This window comes from Sphaerodactylus townsendi, linkage group LG04, assembly GCF_021028975.2.
Source record: "Sphaerodactylus townsendi isolate TG3544 linkage group LG04, MPM_Stown_v2.3, whole genome shotgun sequence".
Lineage (NCBI taxonomy): Eukaryota > Metazoa > Chordata > Lepidosauria > Squamata > Sphaerodactylidae > Sphaerodactylus > Sphaerodactylus townsendi.
The window spans coordinates 3,123,101-3,137,918 of NC_059428.1; the positions used below are offsets into that span (position 1 = coordinate 3,123,101).

Consider the following 14,818-nt stretch of genomic DNA (forward strand, 5'->3'; position numbering starts at 1 on the left):
GCGGCTGTTGCTCCCGATCACCTGGTCTGTTAAGGCATTTGCAATCTCAGATCAAGGAGGATCGAGATTGGTAGCCACAGATCGACTTCTCCTCCATAAATCTGTCCAAGCTCTTTTTAAAGCTATCCAGGTTAGTGGCCATAACCACCTCCTGTGGCAGCATATTCCAAACACCAATCACACGTTGCGTGAAGAAGTGTTTCCTTTGATTAGTCCTAATTCTTCCCCCCAGCATTTTCAATGGATGCCCCCTGGTTCTAGTATTGTGAGAAAGAGAGAAAAATGTCTCTCTGTCCACATTTTCTACCCCATGCATAATTTTATAGACTTCAATCATATCCCCCCTCAGACGTCTCCTCTCCAAACTAAAGAGTCCCAAACGCTGCAGCCTCTCCTCATAGGGAAGGTGCTCCAGTCCCTCAATCATCCTCGTTGCCCTTCTCTGCACTTTTTCTATCTTTTCGATATCCTTTTTGAGATGTGGTGACCAGAACTGAACACAGTACTCCAAGTGCGGTCACACCACTGCTTTATATAAGGGCATGACAATCTTTGCAGTTTTATTCTCAATTCCTTTCCTAATGATCCCCAGCATACAGTTTGCCTTTTTCACAGCTGCCATGCATTGAGTGGACATTCCCATGGAACTATCAACTAAGACGCCCAAATCCCTTTCCTGGTCTGTGACTGATAGCACTGACCCCTGTAGCGTGTATGTGAAGTTTGGATTGTTTGCCCCTATGTGCATCACTTTGCATTTTGCTACATTGAACTGCATTTGCCATTTCTTAGCCCACTCACCTAATTTATCAAGGTCCGCTTGGAGCTCTTCGCAATCCTTTGCGGTTCTCACCACCCTACATAATTTGGTATCATCTGCAAACTTGGCCTAAGCTGCTACTGGACTCAATTCCAGCCATTCAACGAGAGATGGATTTCTGCTTCCTAAGGCTGCTGCGTTCAACTTTGGGCCTAGTGTTTGGCAAAGAAACTGCAGTCAGAATCCCAAACGGGAAAAAAGCAACTACTGTGGTTCTTAACAGTTTTATTTACGGAGTTCTAGCTGACTGTTGTACAGCAGGAGTTCCGTGCCACTTCTGACTGTTTCTTATTGCCAGCTTAAGTCTCGAAAGCACTCGAGATGGTTCTTTGCACCTTGCCTTCCTCCTGCTTGAAGAATTGCTGAGACGCACAGCTGCAGCAAAAGCCAGAGCAGTTATAAGACGCGCATCTCCTTTCAGATTTTCCCTGGATCTCTCGCTGTGCAGGGTGTTGTGTTCTATAGGAAAAGTGACACACGCAGGTCGGCGGATTTCCACGTTCGCTTATTTGCTGTTGCTTTTGAGAACAAAACCGAGGCAAAGGGGTGTGTGGAAAAATGTTGCTTCTGGACTAGCCCCTCCGCAGTGGGCAGAGGCTGGTTGGCCACGCCCGCTTCAGGTCAGGAGGGCTTCCTGCAGCAGATGCTTCTTGGCTGGCGTGAGCCGGGCCGGGAAGAGGATGTCGAAATACATGATGAGGTCCCCCTTGCGGGTGGGGTCCTTGGGCAGCGGCATGCCTTCGCCGGGCACGATTTTGAAGTACTTGGGGCTGCGAAGACGAGATGCGGAGTCATATGAACAAGCTGGGGCAGGAGGGATTGACGCCCCCCCTCCCCCCCCAGTTCCTTCAGTGGGTGAAGGAACATCTACTCACTTCCTCAAGAGGCAGTTCTGGTCAAAGACCCACCCCCTGAGAACATAAGAACTAGCCTGCTGGATCAGACCAGAGTCCATCTAGTCCAGCACTCTGCTACTCGCAGTGGCCCCCCAGGTGCCTTTGGGAGCTCACAGGCAGGAAGTGAAAGCAATGGCCTTAAGAACATAAGAACGAGCCAGCTGGATCAGACCAGAGTCCATCTAGTCCAGCACTCTGCTACTCGCAGTGGCCCACCAGGTGCCTTTGGGAGCTCACATGTAGGATGTGAACGCAATGGCCTTCTGCTGCTGCTGCTCCTGAGCACCTGGTCTGCTAAGGCATTTGCAACCTCAGATAAAGGAGGATCAAGATTGGGAGCCATAAATCGACTTCTCCTCCATAAATCTGTCCAAGCCCCTTTTAAAGCTATCCAGGTGAGTGGCCATCACCACCTCCTGTGGCAGCATATTCCAAACACCAATCACACGTTGCGTGAAGAAGTGTTTCTTTTTATTAGTCCTACTCCTTCCCCCCAGCATTTTCAATGAATGCCCCCTGGTTCTAGTATTGTGAGAAAGAAAGAAAAATTTCTCTCTGTCAACATTTTCTACCCCATACATAATTTTATAGACTTCAATCATACCCCCCCTCAGGGCTGAGAGAGCGCCAAAGAACTGTGACTAGCCCAAGGTCACCCAGCTGGCGTGCGTTGGACTGCACAAGCTAATTGATTCACCAGAGAAGCCTCCACAGATCAAGTGGCAGAGCAGGGAATCAAACCCGGTTCTCCAGATTAGAGCGCACCTGCTCTTAACCACTACGCCACGCTGGCTCTCTTTGGAACATTTTCCTCTCATTGCCAGTTTCTCACAACCCTGTGAGGTAGGCCAGGCTGAGTGTTTGTGATGGGCCCAAGGCTATCCAAGGAGTTTCCATTGCAAAAGTAGGGGTCCGAACTTGGGTTGCCTCGGGTCCTAGGTCTGCCACTCTAGCCCACACTGGCTCAGCACCGTCAGGCCCCAGACGGTGGCATCACTTACTGCACAATGTCATTGATGGGAATGTTCAGCAGCCGCTCGTCCAGTGTTCTCACGTCCACGGTGCAGCCAATCAGAGCCTGCGGGAGAGAGGTCAGAAGGTGAGATTGGGGAAGGAGGAATTTCTGAGAGCCAAAAAGAGTTCTTGTCCTTGAATGAGCCTGTCACTGTGTTTCCGCAAGAGTTGCTGTGCCCGGCAATGGAAGCAGCAGTGGCGTGGCTAAGAGCAGTGGCTAAGAGCAGGTGCACTCTGATCTGGAGGAACCGGGTTTGATTCCCCGCTCTGCCGCTTGAGCTGTGGAGGCTTATCTGGGGAATTCAGATTAGCCTGTGCGTTCCCCCACACGCCAGCTGGGTGACCTTGGGCTAGTCACAGCTTCTCGGAGCTCTCTCAGCCCCACCCACCTCACAGGGTGTTTGTTGTGAGGGGGGAAGGGCAAGGAGATTGTCAGCCCCTTTGAGTCTCCTACGGGAGAGAAAGGGGGGATATAAATCCAAACTCTTCCTCTTCTTCTTCTTCAATCTTGCTGCATTGAAACTAATGGCAATTGGGTAGCAGCGCTCTGGTCAGAGGTCAAGAGGAATTTGTGCTTCAAAGTTTATCTAGAGGGCATTTTTAATCCCACACCCCACACCCAAGATCTCAAAAGGGCATAAATATGGGCCCATATGAACCCGGCCAAACACTGAGATCGAGCTTCTTCTCACAAGAGCAGCTAGGGAGAAAACCCCCTTATCCCTTTACCCTTCCTTGCTGCCAAGAAAATACTTGTATTATGCTCTGGAAACCCTTTGCCTTGAGAACCAACTGTACCGTGTTAGGACTCCAAAAAGGTCAGCTTTGTTAGAATCATAGAGTTGGAAGAGACCCCAAGGTACATCCAGTCCAACCCCCTGACATGCAGAAACACACAATCAAATCACTCCTGACAGGTGGCCAACCAGCCTCTCTTTAAAAACCTTCAAAGAAGGGGACCCCACCACCCTGCGAGGCAGTGACTTCCACTGTCCAACAGCCCTTCCTGTCGAGAAATTCGTCCTAATGTTTAGGTGGAACCTCTTTTCCCATAGTTTGAACCCATTACTCTGTACCCTAGTCTCTGGAGCAGCAGTGGCGTAGGAGGTTAAGAGCTCATGTATCTAATCTGGAGGAACCGGGTTTGAATCCCAGCTCTGCCGCCTGAGCTGTGGAGGTTTATCTGGGGAATTCAGACTAGCCTGTACACTCCCACACATGCCAGCTGGGTGACCTTGGGCTAGTCACAGCTTCTCGGAGCTCTCTCAGCCCCACCCACCTCACAGGGTGTTTGTTGTGAGGGGGGGAAGGGCAAGGAGATTGTCAGCCCCTTTGAGTCTCCTGCAGGAGAGAAAGGGGGGCTATAAATCCAAACTCCTCCTCCTTCTCTTCTTCTTCTTCTTCTTCTTCTTCTTCTTCTTCTTCTTCTTCTTCTTCTTCTTCTTCTTCTTCTTCTTCTTCTTCTTCTTCTTCTTCTTCTCCTCCTCCTCCTCCTATTCTTCTTCTTCTTCTTCTTCTCTTCAACATGACAGCTCCTGAAATATTTAAACCTGACCATAATGTTTTTCAGTGTTTTACAACCACTGAACTATCAACCTCGTCTTAATATCTTTTCTGACATTTCTTCAATAAAGCTTTTTTTGTTAATTTATGGTGTGTGCGACTCAGGGAATTACTGGTGCCAAACCCAGATAAAAAGGGGTTGTTACGGAATGGTATCGAGGCTGGCTCAGCCGTGCCAGGAAGTCACCTGCGGCGCTTTGGTTACCTTGCCAAGGGGGATACTAGCAACGTAGATCAGATTGTCGTTGTCCCTCTTGAATCGAGGGTGGATCTTCTCTTTGACAACAAAGATGATGTCGGCTGGGATAATGTTTGGGCCCTGCAAGAAAAAGACGCGAATGATCACACGGGATGGGCTGAGGCTCATAGAATCATAGAGTTGGAAGAGATCCCCAAAGGCCATCAAGTCCAACCCCCTGCAGTGCAGAAGAAGAAGAGTTTGGATTTATCTCCCCCCTTTCTCTCCTGCAGGAAACTCAAAGGGGCTTACAATCTCCTTGCCCTACCCCCCTTACAACAAACACCCTGTGAGGTAGGTGGGGCTGAGAGAGCTCCGAGAAGCTGTGACTAGCCCAAGGTCACCCAGCTGGCGTGTGTGGGAGTGCCCAGGCTAATCTGAATTCCCCAGATAAGCCTCCACAGCTCAGGTGGCAGAGCGGAGAATCAAACCCGGTTCCTCCAGATTAGATACACGAGCTCTTAACCTCCTACGCCACTGCTGCAGGAATACATAGTCAAAGCACTGTATGGGCGAAGGCTTTCATGGCCGGAATCACTAGTGGCAAACCACCTCTGCATGTCTCTTGCCCAGACCTGGATGGCCCAGCTGGCCAGATCTCATCAGAAGGGTCAGCTCTGGTTCGGACTTGGATGGGAGTCGAAAGACATGGGATGGGAGTCGCACTTGCTATGCCGAGGCAGGCAATGGCAAAACTCCTCTGTTCATTTGTCCTGGATGGCCCAGACAAGCTCAGTCTTGCCAGAACAGGGCAGCTAAGCAGGGTCCCATTCAACCAATCCTCCTCAAACTTATCACAAACTAAGAACATAAGAACATAAGAACAAGCCAGCTGGATCAGACCAGAGTCCATCTAGTCCAGCTCTCTGCTACTCGCAGTGGCCCACCAGGTGCCTTTGGGAGCTCACCTGCAGGAGGTGAAAGCAATGGCCTTCTGCAGCTGTTGCTAAGGCATTTGCAATCTCAGATCAAGGAGGATCAAGATTGGGAGCCATAAATCGACTTCTCCTCCATAAATCTGTCCAAGCCCCTTCTAAAGCTATCCAGGTGAGTGGCCGTCACCACCTCCTGTGGCAGCATATTCCAAACACCAATCACACGTTGCGTGAAGAAGTGTTTCCTTTTATTAGTCCTAATTCTTCCCCCCAGCATTTTCAATGTATGCCCCCTGGTTCTAGTATTGTGAGAAAGAGAGAAAAACCTGGTGAGCAGCAGTGGCGTAGGAGGTTAAGAGCTCGTGTATCTAATCTGGAGGAACCGGGTTTGATTCCCAGCTCTGCCGCCTGAGCTGTGGAGGCTTATCTGGGGAATTCAGATTAGCCTGGGCACTCCCACACACGCCAGCTGGGTGACCTTGGGCTAGTCACAGCTTCTCGGAGCTCTCTCAGCCCCACCCACCTCGCAGGGTGTTTGTTGTGAGGGGGGAAGGGCAAGGAGATTGTCAGGCCCTTTGAGTCTCCTGCAGGGGACTCAAATAAATCCAAACTCTTCTTCTTCTTCTTCCAGACAAAGGGCCAATTTCTACCTCACTTGTGCCAGCTTCACCCTGCAGCAGGAATCTGACTCCTCGGAATTAAACGTTCCAGGGATAGTGAAAGGTTTCAGAAGCCCCGGCGGACATCACCTGGTCTCCTTCCTGAGGAAAGGTGATCCTGGTTCCCTGTCTCCATCCTGGCTGTACGTTGATGGTCAGGATCTTGTCTTTAATGGTGGACGCGTGGCCGTCTTCATTCATTACCTGAGTGGGTTTGGAAAAAGGTCAGTGTGGTTTCCGCCCAAGCCAGCTAACCAGGATATTTTGGATAACGGAACCGCATCGTAACTTGGGGGATCGTGGCCAAAATATAGCAGGTTTCAGCATTTTGGTATTTATTTATGTACGTTCACAGACTTGTGCACACCAAGTTCCTGAGCGATAAGACGGGAGACATTCAAGAGGCACAATAAAAACAACAAAATTACAAACCTGCTATGAAAATGTTTAGAGAAATAATAGGAAAATATAGTTAATGCGTAAAACTATTTAAATCCAAAAACATAACGATATTAGTCTTAAAAGTGCAGTGGCCATGACCCAGCTATCGCTGGAAGGCTTAATCGGTATGAGGCCTTATAGAGAGTGTCTCCAACTACTGCATCTGTGTATCCCGGTTCCTGAAAGTTGCACAGTGGCAGGAGAGTAGGGAAGGCGCTTCCAGCAAGTGGGATCACTACTGCATAGAGGATTATCGGCTGGAACCTCTCCTCTAACTTGGAAGAACTTCTATAATTCCAGCCAAGCCTGCAGAATACAGGAAGAAGCTCCAAAAAATATTCTGAGAGATCCGTCCTCCCCATCCAGCATTAACTGCTTTTTTTTGAACTGTTGTTACTGCCATCCGGCAGGAACCCGTATAAGCGAAGGTCTATCAATAAACTAGGGACAAAGAGGCTTCGAGACAGCTTCTACTCTAGAGCTGGCGTATGCGTTGAGAACTCTGTATTTCGTGGGTGATGTGTTTGGAGCTGTGTAGGGACGGGTGGAGGAAGGGGAAAGTGAGGATGGGGTATGAGTCTGGAATGGTGTGCATCGAGGAATGCTGCTGTAAATTTCGTTGGGCGTGCACAATGACAATAAAAAATGCTCATGCTTATGCTTAATCACACAGGCACCAAAATTTGCCACCTGCCTCGAGATATTTGACTTTTCATCGGCTAGCAGTTTTTCTAAGCGAATCTTGTCCAAACAGGCCAGAAGTTTGTCAAGGAACGGGGAGAACAATCTTTGCTCTCCGCTACTCACAGTGGCCCACCAGGTGCCTTTGGGAGCTCACATGCAGGATGTGAAAGCAAGGGCCTTCTGCTGCTGCTGCTCCCGAGCAACTGGTCTGCTAAGGTATTTGCAATCTCAGATCAAGGAGGATCAAGATTGGTAGCCATAGATCAACTTCTCCTCCATGAATGTGATGCCGAAACTACGCACCTTTTAAAGCTATCCGGGTGAGTAATCACCACCTCCTGTGGCAACATATTCCAAACACCAATCACACGTTGCGTGAAGAAGTGTTTCCTTTTATTCGATCCTAATTCTTTCCCAAAGCATTTTCGGCGGATACCCCCTGGTTCGTGTACGTTTGAAAGAGAGAAAAATTTCTCAATGTCAACATTTACCTACCCCAGACATAATTTTCTCAGGAGCTTCAAATCCATAATACACGTGATGCCATCTCCTCTCCAAAGTTAAGAGTCCCAAGCGCTTTTACGACTCCTCATAAGGAAGGTGCTCCAGTCCCTCAATCATCCTTGTTGCCCTTCTCTTCACAAATCACCTGGCCCGAGAGGGAGAGGGCTTCGGCTTACCCTGCGGGAAATCTTTATTTTCTTGGTGCACCCGTAGAACAAGTCTTCGAGGGAAAGGTAGAGATCCCGCTCGATCGGAGGATCCTGTTTTTTCACTCCACGCTCGCGGGCTTCAAAAACCATACGTTTCATTTCGGCAACGGATATTGTAGAATTCTAAGCAAGGGAAAAAATAGCGGAAGTCAGTTCGGAGCAGAGCGTTTCTCTCTTTGATTTTAAAGACGTACCAAAAAATCATGTAAGGGTCCAACCGTATGTTTGGTTTTTTTGCACATTCATTTTTATTATTGCTTAATAAACATACATAACAGCATAAAAAAAAGCATATAGTTAGTTACATAATCTAGTTTACATCTAAATAATTACACAAAGTGGGAGCATTCATAGATTTCGGTTTGTTCCGTGTCTAACTATAGAAATTCGGAGGCTATCACTTCAAAACTTATCATTTATTTGATATATATGGCAACATTTCTAGCTGATTATTATCCTCCGGACCATTGTTCAGTTTTTATGTTCAGTCAGGCTATCTAATACTGGAAAAAAAGAAAATTATAGACTAATTCCATGATAATTCTACTATTAATGTTAAAGATAAACCATTTTTCATTCGTAATCAATTGGACAAAAAACAACTTCAAGGGTCCAACCGTGTGTTAACGCTATTTACAGGTTTGCTCGGCATCTGTTGAAGGGCCTGCAGAACAGAGGGGTGCCGACAGTTTCATGTTGGAACTGAATTCCCGTGAGCATTGGGGGTTTGATTAGGATCAGGTTGAAGAAATGGGGTTTCTTTGTATCCTCCACCATACCGTGTTTCCCCTAAAATAAGACAGCGTCTTATATTAATTTTTGCTCCCAAAGATGCGCTATGTCTTATTTTCAGGGGATGTCTTATTTTTCTGTGTTCTGTTAAAGGCCGGCATGCTTCCAAACAAAAACTTTGCTATGTCTTACTTTCAGGGGATGCCTTATATTTCGCACTTCAGCAAAACCTCTACTACGTCTTATTTACTGGGGATAATAGCAGCAATTGACCATGCCACTTTGGCAGAGGCTGTTGATAAAATTATGGTCCTGTTTATCTAGATTTCCAAGGGTTCGCCACCACTGCCCTATAAGCATCTGATGAAGGGGATTCCAGTCTACATAGGCTTGCCAGCCTGAAAATGTGTTACTCTTTCAGCGGGGGAAGAAGAAGAGTTTGAATTTATACCCCACCTTTCTCTCCTGTAATGAGTCTTAAGGTGGGGGTATAAACCCTCCTCCTCCATCTCCCCCCCTCCCCCTCCCCTACCGCTGGCTACCGGGCCGAAAGCTTCAGGCTGGGCCGCTGAATACATGACGACCCCAAGCTCGTGTTGCTCAGGCCTACCATTAAAGGGGTTGTCTCCTCCAAAGAACTCCCGGAAAACTTTGTCAGGATTCCCGTGGAACACATAGCCATCTGTCCAGGGGGTGTCTTTCCCAAATTCCAATGGGATCCCTCCTTTGGGCCTTAGCCTCCAAACTTAAGGTGGCTTTGGCAAAAGCCCTTCTTCAGTGCTAAGGAAGAGACGAGATGACATCAAGGTTTTTTGATCTGGTTGCGTTGGTGCATAACTTATTGACACATTTCTATCCCGCCTTTCCTTCCAGTTCAAGGTAGCTGACGATAACCATGAAAACACCCCTAGCTAAAACCAAAAAGAAAATAGCAAACCCCAAATCTCCCTCCCCTTCCCCGCTGTAAAATATGCCCACAATCTCCTCGAAGGCTCTGACAAAGCTCTGACAAATCTCCTCAAAAGCTCCGGCAGCGCTTCTCGGCAAAATGAACTGAGAACCTGCCTCCATACGAAGCAGAGGCAGCACTTCCATAGAGATCTCCAAAGAGGGGCACAACACCTCTTGGGGTCAGCCATTTTACTTGCAAAGGCAGGAGCCACATGGAAAAAAGGTCTGTCTGACGGTAGCTGATGCACTGCGACATATGGAAGCATGGACGTAGGTATGGGGGGGTTCTCGGGTTTGAACCCGCCCTATTCATGTCCGAAGTTCCGCCCCTCCGTTTGTGGGTTTTAAAAACATTTTAGTGCTTTTTTGGTTTTTGGTCTGCAGGGGGCGCATTTTTGGGGCTAGCAGCACCAAACTTTCAGGGATTGTTTGGGGGACTCTCCTGATGATACTACCTGAGATTGGTGAGGTTTGGTTCAGGGGGTCCAACGTTATGGGCTCCCAAAGGGGGTGCCCACATCCTCCATTGTGAGGTGGGTGGGGCTGTGCGGTGGGTAGGGCTGAGAGAGCCCCGAGAAGCTGTGACTAGCCCGAGGTCCCCCAGCTGGCGTGTGTGGGAGTGCACAGGCTATCCCCAGATCAGCCTCCACAGCTCAAGCGGGAGAGCAGGGAATCAAACCCGGTTCCTCCAGATTAGAATGCACCTGCTCTTAACCACTACGCCACATTGAAAGTGATGCTGTTTCAGGGTGGGGGATGAAATACACTTTAAAAACAGCATCACTTTCAATGTTGCTTAACTAGGGACCCCAGATTCTCCCTTTAAGGTGGATTTAAAAGGAGAATTTGGGCTCTCTGGTTTAAACACCATTGAAAGTGATGCTGTTTGGGGGTGGATTCCAGCATCACAGCAGCTGCTGGGGGGGGGCGCAAAACTCAGATTTTGCACCAGGCTCCATTTTCCCTTTATGCCTCTGCCCAGAGGGGAGGGGCAGGGGAGGGCAGGGGAGTCTGCCATCCCCGGCCTCGGAGAGCTACTTTTATAAGCGCTAGGCCAGGGGCGGGGCTTGGGGAGGCGTGGCCATGCCCTAGGGGTGGGTGGGGGTGTGGCCCCATCCCCCGAACCCCTCCCCCATAAAAAATCTATACCTATGTCCCTGTATGGAAGGAAAGAGACCTTCAATATGTGAGTCCCAGATCAAGAAGGTCTTTAAAGCTCATAACCAGCACCATGAACTGAACTTGGAAACAAACTGGCAGCCAATGTAGCTATTTCAAAATGGGCAGCATAATATAATCTAGACCGGCCGGGGCCTATGGCAGACCACAAAGGTTGACAGGTAAAGCAGAGGGATGTTTACCTTCCAGGTGCACAACTACATGTGTTCACCTTCCTCTCTTCTCCTTTCCTTCTGTTCTCCCTCCTCATCCAACCCAATGTTATTTATTTTATTAATTCAGAAGATTTAGACCCTGCCTGTCAGCTCCACCGAAGCCACCGAGGAGGCTAACAGTAGCACGAAGCATTATAAAAGAAATTCAAAGGCAGAACTGGTGACTTCTTAGGGTTTCCATTTGGGTGCCAGAGCATTTGCTCGAGTTCCCGAGTTCGATTCCTGCCATCCCCAGTTAAGGGAAATGGTAGAAGTTGAGGTGAACTCTCTCTTGAAACTCTGGAGAGCCATTTTGTGAGCCTGCGGGCACCTTTGGAATCCTGACACTGGGTGGTGGGCACAATCACAAAATGGCTGCCACAGGGGGTGGAGTCAGCCACACAATCCCAGGGCAAGAGGTCATACATAACTCTAACAGCAATTCTTTGACCTCTGAGGCAGAAGCTCAGTTTAACAGGCTGACTTCTAAAATGAACATATTGTATTCTCTTAGTGTGGTGAGAACCGCAAAGGATTGCGAAGAGCTCCAAGCAGACCTTGATAAGTTAGGTGAGTGGGCTAAGAAATGGCAAATGCAGTTCAAGGTAGCAAAATGTAAAGTGATGCACATAGGGGCAAAAAATCCAAACTTCACATACACGCTACAAGGGTCAGCGCTATCAGTCACAGACCAGGGAAGGGATTTGGGCGTCTGAGTTGATAGTTCCATGGGAATGTCAACTCAATGCATGGCAGCTGTGAAAAAGGCAAACTCTATGCTGGGGATCATTAGGAAAGGAATTGAGAATAAAACTGCAAAGATTGTCATGCCCTTATATAAAGCCGTGGTGCGACCACACTTGGAGTACTGTGTTCAGTTCTGGTCGCCACATCTCAAAAGGGATATTGAAGAGATAGAAAAAGTGCAGAGAAGGGCAACGAGGATGATTGAAGGATTGGAGCACCTTCCTTATGAAGAGAGGCTGCAGCATTTGGGACTCTTTCGTTTGGAGAGGAGACGTCTGAGGGGGGATATGATTGAAGTCTATAAAATTATGCATGGGGTAGAAAATGTTGACAGAGAGAAATTTTTCTCTCTTTCTCACAATACTAGAACCAGGGGGCATCCATTGAAAATGCTGGGGGGAAGAATTAGGACTAATCTATTAGGTCGATCTATGGCTACCAATCTTGATCCTCCTTGATCTGAGATTGCAAATGCCTTAACAGTCCAGGTGCTCAGGAGCAGCAGCAGCAGCAGCAGCAGAAGGCCATTGCTTTCACATCCTGCTTGTGAGCTCCCAAAGGCACCTGGTGGGCCACCGCGAGTAGCAGAGAGCTGGACTAGATGGACTCTGGTCTGATCCAGCTGGCTTGTTCTTATGTTCTTATGTTCTCTTGCATACACGCAGCTTATTTTCATTCATACAATGAAGATATCTTACATATCTGCACAGCCAACTAGAAGCCCTGCTAGTCACCCACAAGCATTTGGTTGGCACCCGGAAAGGTATCTCAAGGGCACCACGTTGGGGAAACCCTGAAGTAGCCGACACCAGAGGTGGGATGCAGCCTATTCGCACCTATTCGGTAGAACCGGTTACTAAAATTTTCTCAGTTCGGAGAACCGGTTATTAATGATTAACTCCACTAGGGACAAGGGGGTAATCTCTGTCCCTGGGTACAACAAATCTCGTCAAGTGGGAGATGCAAAATCGCCCCCCAGGCCTCCCATGGCACCCCCCACGTGTGTATGAACTGTATGAAATAATACAATATATAGTAATTCTATTTTTTTTTGTTCATTTGGTATAAAGGTGGAGAAAGTATTATAGGTAAAATATTTTTCATTTCCTTTTTTCCCCTTGAAATTTATATTGGAAAGAGAGGCGTTTAAACTACTCTTTTAGATTAAGGATTTTGGATCTCTCCCTCTGTTAGTTTTCTTTCAAGTGGAAGAGATAAAGTAGTTATAGGAATCTGAAGGGGAAGTAGAAAGTAGGGAGGGAGGGAAATATGGGAAGGAGGGAAGCAGTATAGGATGTTTTAGTTGGGGGGTTGAGAGAGATCGACAATTAGGTAGGTTTGTAATATGTTAACAATTGTAAACAGTTTTTGGTTTCTCTCCTTACTTATGTTATTATTTAAAATCAATCAATATATATAAAAAAGAAATAATACACTACCTTTCGGTCTATTGCTTTTTTACTACTTTAAACAATCATTATTTGAATCTAGAGGCGGGGTGAAGGGGAACTGCATCTGGGGTGTGTGCGCCCTGCATCCTTGCCACTGGCATAATGCCCATTGGGAAAGGTGGGCAGCTGCCCAGGGCATCACCTTGTGGAGGGCATCAAAATGCTGGGTTCGTTTTTGGGTATTTTTAGTGGTTTTCCATTTTTGGCCTGCAGGGGGGGGAGGAACAGGCTAGCAGCACCAAAAAATTTCAGCATATCATCAGGGGAAGACTGTCCTTATGCTACTAGAGTTCAAGCGAGAGTTTGGTTCAGGGAGTCCAAAGTTATGGACTCCCCGAAGGGATTTGCTCCCCATTATTGACTTCAATGAGAGCTAATAGGAGAGATGGGGCTACGGTTTTGAGGGTACCTGCTTTGATACCCCTGAACCAAACTGCACCAAACTTGGGGGGAATCGTTAGGGTAGTCTTCTGATGAGACCCTGAAAGTTTTGAGACTGTGCCTTCAAAAACGTCCCCCCCCCCCGCCTGCAAACCCCATTGAAAGCAATGCAGAAAACTCAATGCAGAACAAAGATTCTTGGGCAAATTTCGGGATGTTCTTGCAGGGAGGGCATTCTTAGACGTATCATCACCAGAATTTCAGGGTATCATCTGGAGACTGTCATGATGGCACCCCCAAGGTTTGGTGCAGTTTGGTTCAGGGGGGCCAAAGTTATGGACCCTCAAAAGGGAAGCCCCCATCTCCTTAGCAAAGTAGCCAGGATGGGGTACCCCCTTTGAGGGTCCATAACTTTGGACCCCCTAGACTAAGCTGCACCAACAGAAATTCTGGGGGTACCAGGAGTGGAACAGTGGAAAATACCCTGAAGTAAGATACATCTACAAATACGCCCCCTGCAGGAACATCCCAGAAATTTGCCCAAGAATCTTTGTTCACATTGAGTTTTCTACTGTATTGCTGTCTGGGGGGGGGGGTGTGGTGGGGGCGGGTTGTGGGGTGTGGGGGGGGGGCGGGGGGGGGGGGGGGGTGGCGGGGGGGGGGGGTGGGGAAGGGGGGGGGGGTGGGGGGGGGGGGGGGTCGGGGGATGAATCCGGGGGGGGGGGGGGGGGGGGGGCGGGAGGGGGGGGTGGTGGGGGGGGGGGGGGGTGGGGGGGGGGGGGGGTTTGGGGGGGGGGGGGTGGGGGGGGGGGGGGGTGGGGGGGGGGGGGGGTGGGGGGGGGGGGGGGGGGGGGGGGGGGGGGGTGGTGGGGGGGGGGGGGGGGGGGGGGGGGGGGGGGGGGGGGGGGGGGGGGGGGGGGGGGGGGGGTGGGGGGGGCGGGGGGGGGGGGGGGGGGGGGTGGGGGGGGGGGGCTGGGGGGGGCGGGGGGGGGGGTGGGCAGCCCCTGCCAGCAAGGCCAATTGGCCATGCTGGCAGGGGCTGATGGGAATTGTAGTCCATAACATCTGGAGTGCCAAAGGTTTGCCACCACTGTTCTAGAGGATTCAGAAAAAAAATCAATGGCCTGCAGGAACAAATTAATTTAATTTTTAAAAAGGACGGCTTGAGATCAAAGCAGCTGTATCTTAAACTCAAAACGGGCCCAATGTTTGCTGAGAGAAGTACTTCGGAAATGCAATTCTGTAGGAAGGCAAGAAATGAAAAAATAATCCAGGCAGGC

At 49.0% G+C, this 14,818-nt stretch overlaps 1 protein-coding gene across 1 annotated transcript; it reads right to left on the minus strand.

Annotated features, from left to right (window-relative positions):
• Positions 1-1,028: 1,028 nt before the first annotated feature.
• On the minus strand, positions 1,029-9,842 carry DNAJB13 (DnaJ heat shock protein family (Hsp40) member B13). Its single transcript, XM_048493001.1, is given in 8 exon segments — positions 1,029-1,590; positions 2,718-2,794; positions 4,499-4,612; positions 6,156-6,269; positions 7,871-8,009; positions 8,011-8,026; positions 9,246-9,380; positions 9,701-9,842. Coding segments are annotated over 8 exon segments (891 nt in total). The 3' UTR covers positions 1,029-1,436.
• Between the last annotated feature and the right edge of the window lie 4,976 nt (positions 9,843-14,818).